Source organism: Vespula pensylvanica, chromosome 3 (assembly GCF_014466175.1).
Source record: "Vespula pensylvanica isolate Volc-1 chromosome 3, ASM1446617v1, whole genome shotgun sequence".
NCBI lineage: Eukaryota > Metazoa > Arthropoda > Insecta > Hymenoptera > Vespidae > Vespula > Vespula pensylvanica.
The window spans coordinates 173,087-197,737 of NC_057687.1; the positions used below are offsets into that span (position 1 = coordinate 173,087).

At 34.2% G+C, this 24,651-nt stretch overlaps 1 protein-coding gene across 4 annotated transcripts; it reads right to left on the minus strand.

The window, feature by feature from the left end:
- Positions 1-1,849: 1,849 nt before the first annotated feature.
- Positions 1,850-23,446, minus strand: LOC122627997. Of its 4 annotated transcripts, none has more exons than XM_043809752.1 (4): positions 23,303-23,446; positions 5,463-5,728; positions 4,208-4,492; positions 1,850-2,974 (listed from the first exon to the last, which is right to left on the minus strand). In XM_043809752.1, exons 2-4 carry the CDS (start codon positions 5,664-5,666, stop codon positions 2,852-2,854), a joined length of 612 nt encoding a protein of 203 aa, XP_043665687.1. In that variant the 5' UTR covers positions 5,667-5,728; positions 23,303-23,446; the 3' UTR covers positions 1,850-2,851. The 4 variants fall into 4 exon arrangements, with proteins under 4 accessions (XP_043665687.1, XP_043665688.1, XP_043665689.1 ...); XM_043809753.1 differs by having other exon boundaries at positions 23,250-23,405; XM_043809754.1 differs by lacking the exon at positions 23,303-23,446 and adding an exon at positions 22,945-22,963.
- Positions 23,447-24,651: the final 1,205 nt, after the last annotated feature.

Genomic DNA, 24,651 nt, shown 5'->3' on the forward strand with positions numbered 1-24,651 from the left:
ATTTTGCAGAAATATTTAATACGGTATCGGGTATAACCATAAATTTTGCTGAAATTTTGTAGACTTAACGAAAGATCTTCATCTATCTTTTAATTTTCCATCAAAGTTTATATATATTTTTCCGCATGCGTATACATATGTCAGTTTTATATACGTTCTAAATGTTTGAACAGACTGATTTGAAATTTATACAAAAAATCCAATTACGCGCTACGGCGTGTAATATATAGGTTCGATTTAACTTTTAGTTTTAAAACGGTAGTCATTTTAAAAATTGAAACGTATATAAAAAGTCTCTAAAAATCGGAATCGAATTGAGATAAATAAAAATTTGGTAGAAATATTTAAATTGGTACAAGTCATTAAAGTGAACTCCATCGGTCGTGCCTATTCGGTGTTCCATGATTTTGTCATGCACACATCAACACACGCATACATAAGCTAAAAAGATATTTCGAACGAAACGGAGTGCAAGATAAATGGTCGTGTTCTTTCCAATAATTATAAGTAGGAAAGTTATAATATCGATTATACAAAAAATTTATCTTTGGCAATAGAGGGTTACGTATGTCATATATATATATATATATATATATATATATATATATATGTATATATATGTATATATATGTATATCCCTTATTTCCTTCGGCGCGAGGTACAAACGAACGATTTTTTTGTGAAAAGACGAATATAAGTTAATAGGCCAGCATTAGACGCACACTCTCAATTCATTGAGCTCAAAACGAAGCTTTACGATTCACAGAGGCGGGATCGCACAGTCTTTTATTTATTTTTACGTTATCCGTTTATTCGTTTTATATATTTCATGTCCGTTTTATGGAGTATTCGTTTCTTGTTTTTTAGCAGGAAATATTTCAAGAATTGGTGCGAAAATACTATTCACATTTATGCACACGCAATACGAGTTAATTGTACATCTAAAAATTACAAATAAATTTGTGTCTTGAAGTCATATCCGACAGATTTATACATCTATACGTTTCGATGACACATTTCACAATATAAAGAATGCATTGAAGATAGAATTGATTAATGCCGCGAGCTCGTCTTTTAAAGCTTCGTCTTGGTAAATGCATTCAACGTGTACGGCCCTCTCTGGAATAGGCAGGTACTGTATTATGTTTCATTTGAATTCATCGATCCTCAATCGATTCGATAGGAATCAGATAATCGAACTATGTGCTTCTCTCGACGATCCTCTTTCTTCGCGACTACAGTTCGCTAATTACATCGTATCGTTAGTTAAATTCTTTTCACCTTAGAAGAGCTAAAGTAAATGTTTCAAGTTCTTTTTGTATTAAACGTTACACATATCTACGACATGTCTTACGACATATCTAACTAAAGGCAGATTGAATTTCTCGTAGCAAAGACCACGAACGATCAGATTCAATGATGAGTTCAAAATTGGCAATTGAAATGTATATGACATAATAAATAATAAAATTGTTGTATAACCGGGCGAAAGAAATATATTTTTTTTCAAAAACTTCATCCAAGAAACTTCACCACGAACGAAAACGAATGCTGGAAGTTTAAATGCGATCGTCCTCGGTCAAATTCTTCGTGCGCACACTTTAATTTAAGAACGTGTTCGTCACGACCGAACGTAGCTCATGTAACGAATCGCGAAACATGCATCCCACCGAACAGATGCTCGATGATCCAGATCTTTCATTACTATATTACTAAATTACTTTCATGTGTTTCGAGTCGCGATGTTCCATCGGATGTTACGCTGTCGGAAATCGCTGGATTTCTTTTTTTTTTGTTTTTATTTTCTAGTCGGTAAATATCTCTATCTACTTTTTTGTATTTTTTCCTCTTGCTGTTCTAATATCCCACAGAAAACTAGAGCGTCCGTTCATGAATCTTAACTTTAGTGAAAAAAGATAAACTTCTATGTCGTCGAAAGAACGTAGGCCCGTTTATTTATGGATTCTCGTAAAACTGTTTTCTCGTATCGAGTACTATAAAAAAAACCAGTCGGTGTGATTAATATCTCAAAGAAAAAGGAATTGGTAGACTTGATGTAGGTTGCACGAGGTCCTTGAGAGGGACACAAGCTCACAATCAAAATGGAAATTCACGAACGAATGAATTCTACGTAACCCGTGATTAGATTTTATTAAAATTAACTCGGGTTATTGGATTTTAGTTACGTTCTCATGAAATATACAAATTGCACGTTGCCGCGTTCTTCGTGTTTATCCTTGAGGATAATCTATGAATCAGACCACGAGCAAAAAATTGACAAGTGTTATTCTTCGTCTACGGATCATCAACTCGCATAAAAGTTGTCGGTGAAAAATCGCGAATGTACATAAGTACATACGTAATTGTTATCATGGGGAATCTTTTTTCTTGATCGAGAAGGAAGATAGATAGATAGACAGATAAAGAGAAAGAAAGAGGGAGAGAGAGAGAGCGAGAGAGAGATAACTAGAGAGAGAAAGAGAGAAAGAAATCGAAAATTACAGATTTCGCGAGTGTACAGAAGATAAATCTAAAGATTCGATATTTCTGTATTAATTTGACTCTACCTCCGGATACCTGCTAAACGGAAATTACTCCCCGTAGTCGGATTTTTATTGCGTCATTGAGTGCACTTCCTACTCTTCTTTCTCTTTTTCTTATCCGTCTCAACGTCTTTGTCCCTCTTAACAATCAATCTTCGTAAACATCTTCGTACTCTTTCCGTGATTCAACCCATTCCGAGAAACTGCTTAAACTTTCTTTCTTTCTTTTTTTTTTGTGCGCAAACACGGATAAATTCGGCTTCGATAAAGCAAAAATGATTCTGTCGGTTTGTGAAAATTTGTTCTTCTTATAGGAGAGCACAGCTCGTGCCGTGCATCACTCCGGAAATGAACATCGGCGTGCCGGCGCCAAGTCCACCGTCGGTTTTCTCTTGCTCATCCTTTTCATATTCGCAGTCGAAGTAATGGCTCTGAAAGATAAGTTGCGCTCGTTAGATTAACCATTAATCATGCTCTTGTCACTTTGTTAGCTTTTCTTTCTTATTTGATTATATTCGATCTATTTATTCGTATGAAAAAATTTTAATGATCGAAACATTTCGGAAAGAAACTTTTGCAAGGAAACATTTTGAAAGAAGTTGAAAAAAGTGTAAGGGTTTCGATCAAAAAATAAACGATATTACGGAATTTTCGAAAGGTAATCCTATGAACTTATCGACGACTTTAACATTTTACTCTCGCTACTCTTAATCTTGCTCGTTCGATGTGAAAACGATTGACCTTTTCTCGTCGTATCGCTGGTCAAACAAAGACGAAAGGAAGAAGGAGTCTTTGAAACTACTGTTCAAAGCGAACTCTCGAACAAATTTTCCTCCCAGACGCAAGACCAGTTAAATCGACGAGAACAGTTTGAGTTTGTCCACTTACATATTGTCTTGTGAGATCCACTTGCGAGAGACACGATGCAACGCGATCGATGAACGATTAAAAGACCAATTGGAAGTTTCTAATTAATCTCTTCTAACAAATTTTTAAGTAAAATATAATATTTTTACTGGTTCAAAACGGATATACTATAATTAGTAACGCGAATGTTTCGAGAACGGATTAATATTTTTCATTTGATCCCATTATCGTTTTAATTAGTATTTCGGACAATATATTTTCGTATGTACCACGTCTCACGTTTGACTGCGATTTTCTAAGTACGATGTGTACAGGAATTTTCTTAAATTTCTTTAAAAATCTATAAAGTACAAAGAACTAGTTCGTTGCCATTTTTCATCCTTTTGCGATATTCGAAATGAAAAATCTTCTAAATCCATCCTTTTTTGATTTTAATAACTAATTAGAAATATCGGTTGGAAGACATGGTATGGAGCAAAAGTCTGTAATTGGTACACCTTGATCATCGACGTCTTTCTCCTTATATTTAGAAAGATGACAAGTATCCAATAGGCCGATAAAAATGTATTGGTTATGTTAACGAAGAGAAAAAATGACGAACAAAAGATTCGTATTCGCAAAAGAACGCAAAAGATGTAACGTCGGAATTTGTATTATCGATCGTTTTATGTTTTATAAAAAAGGATTAAAATAAATTTGTTCTAATCGAGATAATTCGAAATGAAACGAAAAGAAGTTTTTCTTGTTAGTTGCGTTATTTAAAAGCAAAAAATGTTTTACACTGTAAAGTTTCATACCTGACAATCAAGACATCTGCAATGATCGCTCATTTTACAAGTAATTCCCCATTGTTTGGCAACCGCTCTATAAAACTCTTTGCTCGATTTGTGAAGAATTTCTGTCCCTTTGACAGGCTGTCTACCTCCACCTCCTGGACCGCAACCACTACCACCACCACCACCTCCTTCACCGCTAACACCAGTTTTGTTCCTCTTCAAAGCTTGTCGTTGTTTTTCTGTATACTCTTCTACCTCGTCCATTTCCTCTTCTCCCTCGTTATCAGCCGATTGCTCCATTCTCGTCTGCGATTTCAAAACGAGCATTTTTCGTCATTAAAATGTTTACAACCATAGTTTTGCACTTGTTCGAAAATTTTCTTCGTTATTTTAATACTACGTACAAAGGTACGCGAAAATTAATTGAGATTTTTATAAAATAAGCGTTTGTTAAAGTCGATAATAACATTTCTTTTCGTCAGATTGAATTTCCTATTAACTCCTGCGTTATGAAATATCGTGGTGGTATTGGTTTTTGTTAAATATTTATGTGGTATTATATTATGTATTTTGTATCATCGCTTGATCAATGGTTTCAAAGTATCGAAAAAAAAATAATTGATAATAATTGATATCGATGTTTCAGTTAAATTAATCGTGAGAATACAACGAAGAATTGTAAACCTATACAAATGATATTTGTGTGTAAAAATAAAAAAAATAAATAAAAGCGGCCAATATCACTGAATTTTTGAATACGAATTTTATGTCTTCCATTTTTAATTGAACTTATCGCAATTAAATGGAAATAAATTTTTCAAAATTTAACGTCCAAATATATTATTATCTTAACTATGGATGGAAAAGTATTTAATTGCCAATAGAAAGGTTGGCCCGAAAGAAATGTCGCTTATTTTCTTTACTCCGAAACGCAAGTAATGTCACATAGCTAACGTTTGTAACGCGACGATGAAATATATGCGGTGGTACACCGCATGTGGAACATCGAACACATGCGTGTTGGTGTGAGTAAAGCATGATTAATTAGTTCCGTGTATACGAATGATCGAATGAATAAAGCAAAGATAGAAATAATGTCATAATTTTGTATAAAAACTTATATCATATCGTTTTAATACATTATGAAGAAACTCAAGAACAGAAAGAAATACTACACACGCAGACGCAAATAAAATTAGAGTAATTTTATCGTTCCGATGCTAAGGATGAAACGGAAAAGATAGATATAATAAATTTTGTAAAGAAAATATAAGACCTCTTCGAGAACGTGCTGATAAGAAGGCGGAGGCGAACTGGGCACCGTCGATTCGTTTCTGACGACCAAACTGTTGCCGTTCGTTCCGAGTGTATCCGATGTCGGCAAGTGTGGTGAATTAATCGAATGCTGTTGGCAAGGATCTTCCGATTCTGTGCTGTTACTGCGGCTACCCTTGCTGCCGCCGCTTCGCGACTTGGACATCTTTGAGAAACGAAGCTTGAATGGCGCCAGCTTGATCGATTTTCTTGTCCGCTTCTTTAGTGCTGCAATATCAACGAAAATTCTGATAGCCTTTCTTTCGCCCGTTTTTTGATTGTATCAATAAAACGACGAATTAATAAATTCGGCCCTTTTTATTAATAAAACATTTATTCCGTTCCAAATTATATGAAAAAGTAATGTTCGTCTATATCGTTCGAAAAGAAAGAATATATTATGTCATCGTTCTTATTTTTCGCTTTGCCGAGAAAGACTTTTTTGGAAGACGAAGCACATTGCCAACGCTTTCCCTTGAATTCGATCGGAAAACTGCAAGCGTTCGGAAAATCGGTATTGAAGATTGCAACCGTTCACCTGCCCTGCCAAAGCACACGATGATTCAGATCCGAGAAAACAGCAAACTTTATCTCTCTAGGGATACTGATCTCATTTCGGTACGCTTTCTCGTTTTATCGGAGATGCGACCGAACAAATCAACGATCTTTTTATAGTATTTTATGAGTATCGGATGCCGACTGGTCGATTTAATGGTCCGTACCATACATAAAAATTTCAAAACATTTCAAATTACTGTACATTCCGGCGATCTAAATAATTCTCTTTCCGTTGGAATGAGAAAGCGTATACCGCACGGCATCCATATGTACGCCATCGTACCATCTAATACCACGTATAGCACCTAACCATCTGCTGGACGCACAGATGGTTAGCTGGAGAAGCTAATTTGAGAGACGGCGTGGGCGGAAAGACACGATTAATTGATATCACGACAATCTCCTTTATATATCATATATAATATTTCTGTGGTTTATTAAATATGACTGTTTTATAAGGTATTGATCATTATCAAATCTTTTTTGTGTATTTAATTATACGGAGTATCCCACGCAACCGAAACAGGCTGTATCTTTTAATTTGATTGGGTCGAAAATAGAAAAAATTTTAGGTTATAGGTCAAAGTTAAATGGTATCGGACGGTATATAATATGCAAATAATTTTATAGACTATTGTGCATTGGTGCGTCGGAAAAATGCAACTGTTAATAAATATCTTTCTTATTAATGGAATTTTTCTTTTAATAGAAATTCATATTTTCGATTGGACCAATTGACACAGTTTTTTATGCTCTGTATAAAAGTTATTCGTTTATGTTATCCTATTATATTACGCGAATCTCACTTGCATATTTTAGAAGAGATTTTTACGATCATGCGGGGGCGAGTATCTCCATTTCTAATAAATAGACATTCGTGGGAAAGTTGGTCATAATGATGCTTGGTCATAAGGATTTGCATAGCTTAGCAGTCCAAAGCAGATGGTCGGAAAGTAAGAGATCTGGGTTCGAATGCCGATCCAGACTATTCGAGAGCTTAACATTTTTCGCGTATCCTACAATCATATTTTCGACATGATATCAAAGTTTCAACAATTTGTATTTAAATTAACTTTAACTCAATATAGCTTTTTCGTGATTGTTATAGGCAGCGATAATTCAATACAGATATGACCATGTTTTCGAGAGCTTGCAACGGTTCGACAATGGATAATTTATGGTACTTAATGCAATACATCCTCGCAATTTTACAAATATACAACGGACAACAGGCACATTTAAAGTGTATCTTTTGTCATTTGAATTGAAAAGACACGACTGGGACCTACGACACATACGAGTTTTTGTTTACTCCGCACACTTTAAATCCAAAATGATGGTTCTTAATCTTTTCGAAGTCGTGGAACATTTTTGATTATAAGATAAATTCGGGAAACATCAAAATCGCTAAACTCGTGGAACAAATAATAATCTTCTATAAAAAATTATATTACGTTCTACCTACGCTTATTTCACTTTCGTCTATTCTTCATGTTTTTCTCTTTGAAGGTTTGGAATGTGTAACCTAAGGATTGACATAGGACGGGAAGTTATACCAACGCCTTTTTAGTACCTATTTACCAAACGATCGTTATCCTATCGCTGTTGTTACTCTACACTTCTTCGAATCTCGGGCCACTCATGCGTTCACCTAACACTATCGGAGACATAAACAGTTCGGAAGATCTCCAATATCTTTTATTTATAAAATACATCCTGCTAAATACTTGGAATCTTGCGTCAGCTAAACCTCATTTCGTATTGTAACAGACTCCTGATAAAATTTTAAATCAATCAAAATTATTTGCCGAGCAGAAATGTTAATATTTTTATCTGATAGAAAGAGCAAGTCTTTTATCCTCGGCAATTTATCTTTATACGATAAATTAGATGCGTCTGAAAAAGTCAATCAGTCAGTACTCTTTATTCAATAAACCTGATAATTAGTTGAGAAATCATTGATCGGTTATTAAGTTTGTACTCTGTCTTCTGTAAAATTAGTGATTAGTTAATAAGTCTGTGTTCCGCATTCAGTGAAATCGAAAATGGATTAATAAAGGTCGATTCTCACATTTCAATTCAATCTCATTGCGAGTTAAGTCACCGGTTCGTCACCGTTCAGTCATTTCGGTCATAGTTCAGTTTCGATCATTTATATTCATTCATATCGGTTGAATACGCTATCGGATAGACGGTACAGATCCTACTTTGTAGACTTTGAGAACGTTAAAGATGGGGACGTGCGGAGCGATGAAAAATCTCCTTTTTTTCGTAGACAAAAAATGGCGAGTTAAGAAAAATCAATTTGCACATTTCAGTTCGGTCTCCGTTCCATCTCCGTTTCGATTCTTCGGTCACAATGATTTTAACATTAATTTAAATGTACACCTTTACATATTTCCATTCAGGCCTAGTTCACTTAACGATCCGTCATATTTTCTCTATGTCCGTGATCCTCGTCAACGATTTTTTTTCGAAATGACTGACAGAATTCTAATAAATTGCAGTCTTTTATCTATGGTACGGAACAGAGATAAAGAGTTTTTTATCGTTCCGCCTATTCCTACCTTTAATGTCTTTTGAACTTGGTTGTGACATATTTTAAACGTTCCGTTTTCTCCGTTCATTAGCGGAACATCGTTTATCAACTTCGAGTACGCAAATATTATTTTTCCTTCTATGAATGTGACGTTTCAGGTGTCAGTTTTAATTTTAATAACATTTTATCGTGATCAGTAAGCCGTAATACTTTTTATGAAATTTTAAACGTATCAGAAAATGAAGAACATTTTTGTCATATTTGAATTTTTATTATCGATAAGATAGTGAAAAATCGGATAGCAGAAATGTGTTGCAAATCAAGAAGAAAAATTTGTGCTACCTATAATGGATCATAATAAGTGGAGAACTTCTCCGTCGTGGGCCGCATAACCCACATCATCAATCAATCCGTTTCCCCATTACTTAATCCTGTTCATCATCTTTCGTTCGAAGCGTGCATGACTTCGGCGACAGGTATGGAAAATATAAACTACAAGCGCAACAGGGATACATTACTCCCACTATGCTCCTATCTTATCGATGTATAAGCTTGCGTAGATTATATCCCTCTCATGCATAATGTAACAATCGGAATGGTATAAATTAGAATATTAGCGTTAGTAGTCCGAACCTACACTTTCCAGTCTCTCATATTTACATGCTATTTTGATGCTGTCATGCGTCTCGCAGTAATCCGTTACGCAGTAATAGTACTGGATAAGACGTAGCACCGACAAACATTTGTTTTAAGATAAATCAATAGACTATAGAGAATAATAAAATAAATATAATTAATATATAAATATAAATTATAATATAAAGTTTCTTTATTTATATAGTTATTATAAAAAATTAAATTGATATATAATATATAATTTTACGATAAAAAAGAAAACAAGATTTTGTTCATTATTTTGTCGAAAATAATAATGAATCAATATACTTATATATTATATTTTATATGTTATAAATTTCATATCATCTATGAGATAAAATTCCAAGCGCTATTATCTTTTATAATTTCCACGTGAAAGTAGAAATTTATATTATCGCTACTACTATTTTTGTTATTACTATTACGAGTAGTCAGAATTTGCAAATTTTTAATAAAAACCTGTGTCAGAAAATGCTGTTTTTTTTTTCAGAATAATTCACGTACAAAAAAAAAGAGTTTTTTGAAAACTTAGAAAAGCGAAGATCTTGTTTATCAAAATCTGTCAAGAATTACGTTGTTGACGTAAACCATTATAAGATCAAAGATGACGAATAGTCTCAAGTTCACTAACCATCGCTCCATCACTCCATACTAAAAAAAAAAAAAAAAAAAAAAAAAATGCAGCTCACGAGACACGAAAGTGTCAAATAATGGGAATCGTCTTTTCTCGTCTTATCGGAGCAAGCAAGTAGGGACAAGGGTCACAGGCAGCTTGCGGATCCCCTATATTGTAAATGGTTCAACATATAGAAATTGGTTCCGAAGATTTAGAGAGGGGAATTTCGATGTCAAAGATACAATTTATAAGAAACGTGAAAGTTAACTAATCATAACAAAAGTTTATTAAAATAATAGCTAAAATATCATTTTTAAATGAAAGATAATATTTGCGTATGTGAAATTGATAACGGTACGAAACTGATATGTCTGAAGTCCTACTCCGTGGATTTCGAGAGTGTTAAAGGAGGCTATAGACGAAGCACTAGAAAATCTTCTTTGTCCATTGACAAAAGATTGCAGATTATCAAAATTCCATCAGTCATTTTAGAAAATATCGTTGTCAACGATTTCGGATGATGTCGGACGCAGAAAAAATACGACGGATCGGTGACTGAACTGAGACGAACGAAAGTGTGTGAACTTTTAAATTACTTGAAATAATGTTAAATCATCACTGTGACTAAACAATCAGGACGGAGACGTAACAGAGACTTTTGATCGACCTTAAGCCTGTGCTCTAAAATTAGTAAATTTACAATAAATTAAAGACATTTTGTAGTCTTTTATAATTTTTATCGAGCATGGTTCGTTTGTCATTAAGATAGAAACCTATTCTCGAGTCATTAGATCGCTAGTAGAAAAGGTAAACGACTTGAAATTTTTATCTTTAATATTCTGTTCTCTACTTCCTTTGATTCTCAATCTCTTTACCTACCAGATCATCTTCTATTTCATCTTATTGACCTATATCTCCTCTTCCATCGCTCTACATCGAATTTATGTTCCTAAAGGTCAAGGTAAAGATTTTATGGCCTAATTACGAACTAACTATCTAAAATAACGCCATAGGATGTAATAACTATAACTAAAATAATTGTTTCATAACAATGGGATTTCTTTGATCAATTTTAATGCGATAGTTAAACTAGTCAATTTTTGTAGATTTCAACAATATCAAATCTAACGTGTATAGTTATTTATTATAATCATTTCTTCGTTTATATTAATAAGTTTAAAAATTTTTATATCGGTTAATATTGAGAAACCGAGTTCGTACGAAGATGATGTTGAGAATTGTAATATAACTTTCAGTGCCCTTGCAGAAAGGATTTATCTTTAATAAATTGATTTCAAGACGCAACATTCGAATTTACTTACTTTCGTTTATTTTAAGTTAATTTACATGAAGTTTATTAATGTTACATACCGAAGGGTCATTAAGTGACGAACCACGAAGTGGTATATTTATATATCAAAGAGTTATGTAACAAACCATACAAAATAAATGGTAAAAAATCATGGTTTCCTTATAGAAATGTTTGATACAACGCGCATAAAAGCCAACCTTCTACAAATATATTTTGATATAGTCCGTTCAATAATTCTGATACAGTCCTGTTAAAATAATAGAAATCTATTGATCGTGATAGAAGATTTATGATCGTAGTCTTTGAAGTCAAAAGACACGATGAATCAACATTAATTCGAAGCAGATAAATTGTGCATTTGGAAATTTAAAAACGTGCATAGAATCGTATCTCGCAAGATAACAACATTTAGAACGCGACGTTTCAAGATTTGGAAAATGTTACAGAATCTTTTGTTTCATATCTAAGATCTAACATTCTAATTATTAAAGTTGAAGAAATTTATAATGCAGACGAGAGTGGATTCAACCTTGAAATACATTTTGGATGAAGATTGAGAAAATCAGGAATTGTAGAAACAGTGGATTCGATCGATAATTACTCTACGACACATAGTTGTACTATAATGTCTATCATTTTAGTAAGCGCTCGTTTTCTTTTACCAGTATATATAATCTAGAAGAAGCAAAAATATTTGGTCCAAGACTGTAAGAAACTCTATTTCGTTCAAGAAATACTTATATCGAAACTTTAAAATCAAAAATTTACGTCAAAACATTTCAAAACTTGGTTTCATCGAGTATATCTACAAAACCAAGTATATTTATAAAAACAGCAAAAGCTTGCCACTGTTCTATTCGATGAAGCCTTGCACGTGGTCAGGACACTATCCGAATCAGTTAAATCGATTGATTCTAGAAAACAAAGAAGTAATATTTTCAATCACTCCAAAGAAGACGACAGACATGATTCAATCTTTAGGTATATTCGGTTTTCGGATATGGAAAAATTTTGTTGGGATAATGTAATTCTTTTAGAGAAAAATATCAATCTGCATTCTCACAATTAAATATATAAATTCCATTCATTAAATCATAATCAGCTTTCTTGGCTCCGATTGAAAAATCTTTAATATATTTGGTTTAGAAAAGGATATATAGAAAAGCATTACAACGATTTACAAAATCATGTAAATTTCTGTTACTTTCGTAAAGCGTTGACTCTTACGCGACGAGTGCGACGAGCATTTCCGTGTTTAACATTTCTATAAAGAATATGATTATTATACTAATTACAAATCATTATTTTCATTGTTTCTATAGTTTGCTATTTAAATAACTCTTTAATATGTAAACATTCACGAAACGAGAATGCCAATGCTTCTATATTTATTTTATTAACGAATACTGCTACATTGTTCTAATTAAATTTAATATTAATCAACTTAAAATAGATGTAAATTATTCAAGTATTGCGTTCTAAAACTTGTTTATTAAAGAAAACTGCTAAAACAAACTTGAAATATTTAGAATTTTCCTCAAGGGGTGATCTTATCTCTTAAAAGCGAATTATAGCACCAAAAAAATATGAATATATCACGAAAGATGGACTTGTACCAAAAATTTCAGAATTTGTTGAATTTTCGCATTGCCGGAATAAATATTCATCCGACTTAAATTTAAATATTCTTATATTTAAATATTCATTCGAATATTGTCTATTAATTATTTTTATTTTACGACGTATAATTTTGTCTTTTATTCGAGACATATATTCGTAGCAACGTCGATACTACTACTTCCACTTATAATTACCGAATCATTAATATGTTACTCAGAAGCATATTTTCGTTTAATAAATTTATCCGATCTATTGAAAATTTATTTCTAGAATAATAATACTGAAGAATGAACATAATAATTATTAAAAAATTATTTATCGATAGAAAAATATACCACTTGAATTAAAGATATTATCAATCATAATGTTTATATACAACGTATAAAACAAATAGGTACGAAAAATGGACTTTATCGAAACAAATGCAATGAATGACTATAAGACAGACGCTTACTTAGCTTTTTCTAGTTTACTACAAGTTACATCTTATCTGCGTTGTAAACGGCACTGCGCATTTACGTTAAAGTTTGTTCGAACGTAGTAGCTTTATAGTTTCGCCGCTTTCGTAATTTCGCGGAATACTTTTAACAAGTTCGCGGAAAGCTAGTGTTCCCAGGAACGTCAGTTAAAAATCACTGCTGTAAAAATTTACACATTACTTGTAATCTCTCCACTGCCGGTTTTCGCTTGCTTTATCCAGGCATTGGATAAAAAAATCGATATATTTTAGTTGTTCAACATTTTTTTATCTTTCATTAAAATTTATACTTTGTTTCACAAAGCAAAGCCTTATTTAAATCTTTGTAACATATTTTTTTACTCTTTTTTAACCTTTTTTCCGTATTAAGTATAATGTTTATAATAATATAAGGTCTAACATTCATAATATAAGAACGCGTTGCTTAAACCGTGAATGAAACTCGTTATCATAATAGCAATTTTCAGAGGACATTTTTGATACATTAAAATTAAAGAAAAAGATTAATTGAATTATTTCGTTGCTCAGATTATATTTGCTGTATCATTTCTGTCGATTATTATGTATTATGTAATACATAATTTCTCATGTCCTGTTCTTCTTAATTATTTATTAACTGAATAACGACCGTAATGACTAATATATAGGTCAACGGTGTAATTCGCGACAACGATGTCGTAGGTTATTAGTGCTCTCTTTCGTGTTTCTGAACTTCAAATAGATTAAACTGGCCGTGAATCGTTGCCAGGGTAATCGGAAAGATTCTTTGAATAAATATTTGTGTATTTTTGTATTTTAAAGCGTAACGAATTCTTTTTTGTAAACACGTAATCATGAAATTAAATTACAACAAAATACATAATTACTATAATTGAAATTATTTATGGATGGCTTATCCTGCAACTATCCACACAGCTATGGCAAGATACATTTACGGTACGTGAGTTATATGTACTAAATTATTTATTAGAAACTTAAATAATAATATTGTTTAGTAATTGTTATACATTATTTGCTTGTATCGATAAAATCATTACATAGGTTTCAATAACCACTGAATTGCTGAACAACAACTAGATATTTCTCTCGATCTGTTTTTAAGCGTTCTATAACCAAGGTCGTTTATCCTATGTCCGTTTTATTTAGAGGAGGTAAAATTATTATTATTATAGAAATTGATAGCAAAGTCGAATGTCGATTTGATATTATGGAATCGGATATGAGAGATTTCCCGGATGCGAATCGGAGTTGATCTATATAGAAAAGGTGAGTAGTAGAACCGTGTCCTGGAAGTGCATCGAATGAATATACCAACTGCATCTGTCGTTGACCTACTAACCGACTTTCGAGATATTGTTGCTCTCGTCGAGAAGGATCGACTCAGCTGCACCTGCGACCACCGACTTTTGAGCCATCGATTTCAGAAGCTTAAGCTCGGTCGGAAGTGCTTCCGGCCACGTGGAGACGTTCCCAGATTTTTGAAGGAGTTTAAAAACTTTCTCTTCTCTCTTATCCTAAACTCAATTAAACCGCAGATGAGATTGTATCAATTTGAATCCGAATTAAATTCGAAACTCCTTTTATGCGTTTTTACGCAACTCTGAATCGATGAAAGGAAAATAAAGCCGCCTTTAAATATTAAACTTGGATTTAATTTTCTTTGATGTTAAGCCGTGATTTTCTCTCTCTCTCTCTCTGTCTCTCTCTTTATATATCTCTTTATGTATATATTTCTTAACCTTTCCTTATCTTTTTCACAGAATGATTGTTCTACTGACTTCTTTCGATAGTTTTCTTTTATTCACGCAATATCGGTTAATACAAAACGGGTGAATAATCCGTGATAAGTGAATAAGAATCTACAAAACTACTTTTTTTTAGCAATGATTTTAGAATATTTCAAATCGGGTGATTTCAGATAAATATTGTTAATGATATAAATAATATGCTGGTATAAACGTAAAGCAACTGATACTGAGATTTCAGTGAAGCCCAAATGACTCCATTGATAATCAAGGAACATTTATTCCTGCTGCTCGACGATTTTAACGTAGTGGATATTTGTAGGGAAGAGAAGATATGAAAAAAGGAAAGAAAAATTCGATTCTGTTGTCATTTTCCAAAAAGCAGAACGAAATTATAATTTTTTGCTTTTTTAGCAAGGGTGTAAACGCTATTATAGTTAAAACGAGAGTTACGAAGAGGGAAAAAAAGTTATTCGGATAGAGAAAAAGATAGGGAAGAACGTAAAAGTACGTAGATTCGGGATCAAAAGTTGAGACAAGAACCTCTTGCTTGAGGACAATGAAACTTTTTCGGAACGAAGAAACATTTATAGTTCAGATAAGCTCGTGAACTCGAATAAGACTGCATCGTTGAATTGATAATCGAAGGCGTTATCGTCCAGTAAGAAAAGTTAAAGAAAGAGCTCGCAATCAGGGAACTCTTATAATTTTACGAAGATAATTAGAGAGCTTCTTCGAATCACGGTTGAAGCGATTTGTTCTAAGTAGATAATATTTGTGTCGTAATCAGATGCGCAGATGCGATATCACTTCATAGAGAAACTCCGAGATTGATTTAAAGCGCAGTGGGAGTAATTTGCTTTAAGTAAAGTACGTTCCTCTCTGTAATCAGACACACTTTGGATGGTTCAATCAGTTTACAGAGAGAAAAAGAGAAAGAGAGAGGGAGGGTGGGAGGGAGAGAAATTTATAAGGAAAGAATTCTTCGTTATTTGCGATTCAAAAATGTAATTAATCTATCTGTACTGTCATATTTCTTCAAATTTAATGAAATCAAGAAACAAAAAGAAGAAATCGCTGAAACGGGAAAGATTAACGTAGCTATATTCTTTTTCAGAAAAAGAGAAAAAAAAAGAAGAAACCGTCTTGAATTTTCGAGACGAACCCGTAAGAGAGAAAGGAAGGAAGGACCGGTGGATGAATCCGTGTGTCTGAGCTAGCAACGATGCGGATCATTGGAATAAGACGATTTGTCGTCCTCTGCGACCCACATTCCGTTGCGTACGGGACGGAATAGGTAGCAAAGTAGGTTGTGCCCGTGGAAAAGGTAGCGGGGCTCGGGATGGTTGAATACCCAACCGAGCCACCCCTTTCGCTCCTCATCCAGCCTCTTTCCCTGTCCTTCCTCCACCCCTGACAGGAGTGGACGGTTTCGTGTCAGTGGACCGAGCTGGAAGCAGTGCATCCTGGGCTCGCGCCTCTCGTCCTAGTTTCTCTCATACTTGTCTCCCCCACTCTCTATTCTTCTCTCCTCTCCTCTCCTCTACACTTCCAGAGGTACGTCCCACCTTTCGCTTCTCCAACATTACCAACTCCACCATCACTTCCGACACCCGTACGTCTTTCCAATTTCATTCTTCTTTCTTCATTTTCCGAGTCTTCGTATTTGCCTGGTATCTCGCTATGCAACTTCGTCTTGTTCTTCGATGGTTCTTCTTTACCTTACCTATTGCATCGATCTATAATACTTGTACGTTTACACTATCTACAAAGGTAACTCCACCAGGACGTACCTTTGTCTGGCTATTCTTCGTCATAATGAAAAACAGAGAAAGAGAGAAACTAATTTTATCGCTTTATTATTTCATCGTTCTCCTTTCCTTTAGAATCGGTATTATCCTGATTCCATACATTTATCTCTCGTAAGAACGCTTTTCTATTGGTTTTATGTAATATTATGTTTCTCGAAAATCTTCACTCTGTGTCGCTTCTTCCTAAGACGATTCCATCAAGTTCGGTAAATAAAAAAGCTGTTGCTTTCGAATTTATCGAAATTTCCTTGAAATTTGGTTTTCCTTCTTTTTACTTGTCGTCCTTCGATTTTATTTTACCTCGAACGTATCTTCTCTTGTCTTATAGGCATCAGCGAAGTGACACTTTAATGGAAGGTTTGATTTCATCTGTGAGAAACCTTTGTTCTTGTCATCAAGACCCTTCCTATACATGTATATATGCGAAATTCACTTGATCGTTATTCTCAAAGATTTTACACAGAGTCGAGTATCTTACGAAATAATCTCGAGTTTTCTAGTGTACGATATAACGCATATATATGAGTTCTACTAGATCATGAAGTCAATTCGCGATCGCGCGACTGTCAACAATATTTTTGACCATTTCGATTATTTTACAAAATGTAAAAATAAAAAAGGAATGAAAAGGCACGAACTTCTCGACGTACAGATCGATCAACGCAAAACCATTGATTTTCTACTTCGATAACTACTTCCGTATCAACTAACTTACAATTAGTTCGCTCGGGTTAAAACTTTGCAAAATCTTGTTGGTTTTTCTGATAAAAGAGTAAAATAAGAAAAAAAAAAAAAAGAAAAAGGACGATAAAAGTCAGAAAGAATCTCTATCGTTCCTTTCCAAACAAACGTTTTTATATCACAATAACGCTCGATTATATCGAACGAGAACGGATACTTTCCCAGTTGATATATTAACTCTATGTTATCGTTACGAAATATCAAAAGCTCACTGTCAACGTCGAGCTTTTTCGCGTCAAGGCCAGGTTTTTCTAAAGACCTCGCTTAAAAGAGCGTACGATCAATGATTCCCGTCCTTGGTGACATTGAAAAAATTATTTCGAAAAAAGAAATTTTGTGAAACTGCGAATTCGCAGATCGATCTCAATGGCGAATGATTTATATTTATAGATCTTTTTTTTTCCCCATTCAAGAGATCAATGAATACTTACAAAGATCTCTCTTTTCCTCTCATAAAATTCGTAACGATCCGTTTTCGATTCCATTTCGAAAATTATTTCGACAAAAGAAATTTCGTAAAATTACGAATTCGCAGATCGATCTCAGTGTATAAATGATATCCGTACGTATAGATCCTTCTCTTCCCTATTCAAGAGATCAATGAATACTTACAAAGATCTCTCTTTTCCTCTTATAAACTTCGTTATAACGATCCATATACAATATCGAAGCGTACGCACCGGTTCGAAAAGAAATCGTTCCCATCGTTCCATTAGGTAAATTCTGAAATCGAATCGTTTATCGCAGCGATCATTGTTCGAGATGATTAATTGATATCCATGATAGGAAGGAGTGCTGTATTACGCAGGAGTGCTCCGAACGAAGATTTATAACAACGGCTTTCGATACGTCAAAATTATTTTCATCCCTCTATTCCATTCCCTTTAGGTAGGCTACTCTACTTTAGTTCGGCTTTGTTCAAGGTTAAACGAACCGTTCCGATTCTTTTTAATGTTGCTCACGAGAGCAACAAATTTTAAAGACGATGTCCGCCCATCCTCCACGTTGCGCAGCAAATTTTCTTATTCGAAAGAGGAAAATATGGAAGGAAGATCGATCGAGAGTTTACGTCAATGAAACGACGAAGGAAGATATGCGAGTGACAAATGATGGCGATAACGCCATAATTCATTATCTTCGGAACAGACAACCCAGTACGATTTTGAAGTTTATACTTTTCTAAAAACTAAATTTCTTTTGATCCGTTTTAGAAATAGGAAAAATTTTACAAAGGAGCATAAATTTGACACAAATTTACAAATTAGATAAATTTTAATTAAAAAAATTCCAAAGCTGGAACGTTAATTTTGCAGACATGTAGAAAAAAGTAAAATGGAAAGAACTAATCAGCATTTTGGTTCGGCTTTTCAACAATAGTACGACGACGTAATTCGCGTTAATGCGAATGGTATTACTTTAAATATTCCTACAGTTTTTATCATTTTCAATGCATATACGGTTTTTGACGAATCGTTTCATTTTTCTTCACTTTACTTTTTAACCCGAAAATTAAATCGAACCGGACTCGCTCATAAATCTCGTATGAATTGATATAATAATTTCAAGTCAATTCACTCGGCTATTTAGGCTAGGATTTTTTCGTGCGTTTTATATACCGCGTGTTGCACGTCGCGTTTTTTCCGTCGATGTAGGACTTGGTCTGACTGAATGAGCGTTTCACAGGCGTTTTACACGCCAAACATTGTATCGCATTGCGTATTTTGTTTTCCGCACGTGACACTCGACAGGCGACATTTCGCAAAGAGTGTCAGAGCGTGTTCCACGCTTGTTATGTCAGTTGCATTAAAACACAACCCCTACTTCGACGGAGAAAACGCGATGTGCAATACGCGCCATGTAAAACGCCTGTGTAATCCTGACATTAAACATATAGAACCAATATGTTTTTGTTTACGCACGCATATGTACATAATAATTTCAAGCGTTCAACTATAATAAATGTAAATACGTAGGAATCCCTATACGTATAAACGCATTACAAATAAATTTTTGTAAGGAACTTCAACAAAGACAGAAATCTTTCGTTAATATCAAAAAGAAAATATAAAATAAAAAATAAAAATTAATATTAAAATTAAAAATTTTAGATTTTTGATCGACTTGAATTATTTGTAAGAAAGATGTTGCAAAACTCTACGTTAATGCCTCTTATTATTTGTAAAATTTCTGCAGTGTTTGAAAATTTTTCCGTCATATATGTGATTTTTAACAAATATTTGAACTTTTTAAATATTTCTATTTTGAATTTGAATTTTTTAAATGTCTCCGGAAGTAATTCTCGAGATTATTTGTTTATCCTCTTTGCAAGTAACTTCATTTTTTATATATCAATAAATTTGTGTACGAAACGTCAAAATCCAAAAGAGTTACGAATACCTTAATAATAATTTTGAAAATAATTGTTTATTACGTTTTGCTCTACGTTAAGAGCATAATGAATTTCCTGCGGTCATACCTAAAAAAGGGACGAAAGAAAATTAATGGATCGATAGTTTCATCTAGGCTGCTTCGTAAGTCGCATCCAATTTCTTCGTCCAATATAAAATATGAGTTAAGCATACCGTTTGATAAACTAATACTTTTCTTTTTTCTTTGCATTAATACTTAAGTATATCTGCATTAGAAGGCTTTTCTCGTGAAACGAATAATGAATAAATAAAAATTCGTATAGGTTACACACAGGTCCACAACAATGCTGTAATAACGGTCTCGCCTTTAAATAATCGACTTACGTTATCGTAGCTTACTATGTACAACAATCATGGGAATTCACCTTGTCACGCGAGAAATGACGTAGACTGTTCTTCGAAAGTCTAACAACGACACGAAACAAAAGTAGTTCGTAGTAATAAATTGAGTAAGCGGTAAAAGAGCCATAAAGATCATCGAAGTATTACAGAAAAATATGCTGCTTTTGATATTAGCTATCTAGAGGCCACGTAACGCGGATGTTTTTATTCTTTTATAAACAAAAAAAGAGGAAAATAAGCATTAAAAAAGTCTTTATCCAAAAATAAATCATGAATTATTAATGAATTTGTATAACAAATCGTTTATCCTTGGAACAATTACTGCAAAAGAATTTTGAGACACTGCGAATGATAAGAAAACAACAGGATCGACATATCTTGTGTCGTGTAGGAAACAAAGGATTGACATATTTTATATTCTTCATAACTTCGTTGGACTAAACTTGGTATAAATCGAAGAGAAGACGAAGGTAAGAAGATTAAAATACGAAGGAAGCATATTTGAATGGATGCCTAGAAGAAGAACGTATGTTATATATCATAAACTTGATAGGAAAACGTAAAAACGATTCGTTGCTCGCTGTAGCAGATTACAGAAGCAATTGATGTAACATATACTCTTCTACTTTGAAAAAGAAAATAATCAAATAATAGGAAAGTAATTTTTATTAAGTGCAAACGCAAAATTCGATGTAAAAAAATTTTTATTTTCATTAGAAAAATTTTTATTCATTATTGTTTTTCGAAGTGAGAGAAAGGGTGTATGTTGCACTAACTCTTAAGAAGCAATTAAAAAGCAATTAATGTTCAAGTTTTCCTGTAAATTTCATGAAATGTAATATACGCACTTCTTCTAGACAACCATTCATTTCGTGATAAATCGTGCGGGCATTATAAGCTTCTTTTTATACAAAAGAAAAAGTAAATGGACACATGACTCGAGCTTTTGAATAATTAACGTTAAACTTTGTTCGGATGAATATACTTTTTCAATGACGTTCACATTTTGGTTTTCTGATTTTTTTCAAAATTACAGTGACAACCATCCGTTAAGCGGGATTCGAGAGGACATTCAATGAGCCCATAAAAGATAAATGGTAAAAGCAAGAAAAAAGAACGTACGAAGTAGTTTTCGACCATCACGGTAGATCATCGTGCAAGCTATCTTTTTCAGAGTTTGCAGAAAACCGTTTCACGGTTTCACGGCTCGAATTCTAACCGTATTCGGGTCAAATTCGTGCCAACGAGTAATCCTAAACCATCAAACAAACTTCGCGCCCGTTCGATGCCGGATACTTCCTTTCTCTTCGTTCGTGTAAAAGCTTCCGTTCCAAAAAAAGCAACCTTAGGATGGGTTAAAGAAAATGACGCAATAATGGCATCAGATTTTCTTCTCGACTTTCTAATGGCAAAGATAATCACAACCTTTTAAAATGATTTTATACGAACTAAAATCTATCGTTTGGTTTCGTAAAAAGGTCGTGTATTTTTTTAACATTAGTTGCAGCTTTGATAACAAATTGGATTTGTGTAAAAACATAACTGTTCGAGTGTTAGAGTGTAAAAAGAGAAAAACCTCCGTCGAAAAGTGACAAATAGCGCGATAGCGCTTGTTTCGATAGACCCAAGCGCAACGTTAATTGCGCAACACGGGCCGATGCTTTGGCACTTTCCAATATAAAATGTAAACAGCGCAATCGCGCTGTGCGATATACAAAGGGTTAATAAACTATCCGTACGACTAACGTCTACAAGAAGAATTTTCCTTTACCTCAATTTTTGCTTTTAATTATTTCGAGTGCCATGCTACAGATTTTTCCCCTCTGAACTTTTAACATAATTCTTTAAATTTTTCTTTTTTTCTTCATGCGATTCTGTAATTATTTTTTAATAAAGTAAGAAACTCATGAAATTATAACTTTCGGAAATAATTTCATATTGCGATAGAATCAATCGTGTAAATAAAATTCTATCGATAAAATGCATGTGTTGGGGCTGAACTCGGACTACTGAAAAGATATCTCAAATCTTGTGAAATAATGACACGTAAAAAATGATACGAAAGCTCTTTCAGAGCGTCCAATGGAAAATAATTTTCGACAATTAATATCATTCCGATCGTAATATCGACATTTTTGAAATGAGCTTAATGGACCACAAGACCATCCCCGAAATTCGCTGTCACGTCATTGGCATTGAGCAGCTCTCTCAAATCTCTTCTCCAGCACTTGAATCATCCCCAATTCACTCTCGCATCCTTTAGCGTGTTCGATTACGCGAGATCGAGTAACCTGCTCGCTAACAAGTGACGCCAAAGAGAGAGAGAGAGAGAGAGAGAGAGAGAGAGGAAGTAGAAGATAAAAAGAATAGACAAGGAAGAGATAAAAAAGAGAAAAAAAGCGAGAAAAGTACGAATAACAAAACGACGAGTAAAAAATATGGAATTGACGACGGAGAAGAATATAAACGATTTAAAGGAGTAGAAAAAAAAGTAGAAACGAGAGAAGAGAATTGGGTTTTTTAATTCATTTGAATGCTCGCGTCTACCCAGCGGACCATACTTACACGCATAGAAAACGTCAAAACAACCACCCACCATCGTTTTATTGATCCACGATGTAGCACTCTCTCTTTCTAGCTATATTTCTATCTCGTCCGTCTGACTCTGTTTGTGTCTGTCTCTGTCTTTGCCTTTCTCTGCCTCTCTCCCCCGTTCTCTTTCTCTCTCCCTCTCACGCACGAACGCGCACGGACACGTCGACCCTTCGCGTCTCTTCGGCCATCCAACTACGTAGTAAACTCGAAAAAATGTACTTCTTTTTGGCAAGGAAACAACAACGATACAACGATGACACAATGACGATAGTTTCGAAATACGGATATATAAAAGTTGTTACTTACGAAAAGATGATTTTCAAGTAGAACGGAAGACTATTGACACGTATGGTACTCACTGTATCTCTTTTCCTCATCCGAGATCGCCGACAACGATGGTATACTTGAAATCCAGGTGGCGAGACGGGTCGAGACTCACACGGGATGCCGAGGCGCGACGGCCATCTTGCAAAGAGTGTCCTGCCCTCTGGACGAGTCGCCATAAAGTTACTGTCCTCATAGAACCACCCTCTTTCGCCCTCGTGAACTTTTATATATATATATATATATTTTGCTCTTCGTTCTCTTTCTTCGTTTCCTCTTCCTTTGTCGTTCTTCTTTTTTCCGTTCGTAACGTTACCCATGGAATTTAATAATGTCTCTCGATCTATATAATATCGAATTATACGAAAGTTTAAGTTCCTTTTTCCAAAGTCTTTAGATAATTTCATAAACGTCGATGCCTCTATATTTTAGAGCAAAGCCTGGCAGTAAGGTTCATCGAATTATACCTGTTCGAGAAACTCCTGAGTTAAGAAGCGGAGAAGAGCCGTCAGCGCTACCTGCTATCGCGTGCTGTACCACTACCATTTCTAGTTGGCTGCGAGCGTTTTGCAAATTCAGCTACAAATTTTGCTGCTCGAACGAGTCCTATCTTCTACTCACTCTCTCTCTCTCTCTCTCTCTCTCTCTCCCTTTCTCTTTCTGGTACAAGCCGATGTAGCGTGCAAGCTCCGGGATCGATGCTGCAAAGTGTTTTATCGAACTCGTTGATCAGGAAAAAAGAGCTTTGTCACCAGTTTCGATCTTTCTTTCCCTTTTTTTGCTTCCGAAAGAAATTGAAGACTGTATCTTTTCCAGAAATATTGTTTTTCAAATTTTTCACTTCGAGCTTTATAAGAAATTTTCAATTCCTTCTCGTATTCTTTTGGAATCAACCTTGTCTCGATATACATAGCCATCGTTGCGTTTTTCTTTTGAATTATTGCATGGTTACTTTTTTATACGTTCCAGGAAAGAACACCGATCGAAGCTTCGATATTCAGAAAGTCACGATGAAGGATGTTCCTCGGCCGATATCCAGCTTCCCAATTTACACTTGTATAAGTTCCATTCTCGTCGATCCTAACGTCGAGTTTTTATGACGAATGTGATCGCAAACGTCCCATGAGAAACTGTCCGTAGCTTTTAAAACTTCTCCAGGCGCGTAGTTTTGTTGGTGGTAAGTGTAAAGCATGAAGGATATTGTTATCCTTTGCATCGGCTTTTGGTCAATGATGAAATATTGGCTATGAAGGAAAGATACGATAAAAAGTAGGAAAAAAGGAAGATATCAGAAAAGCAAACTTACACTTTTCGATTTATTCTCTTCTCTTCTTCTTCGGTAAGAACGTTCGACTTATCTTTTATTTTTTGTTCTCTCAACCAT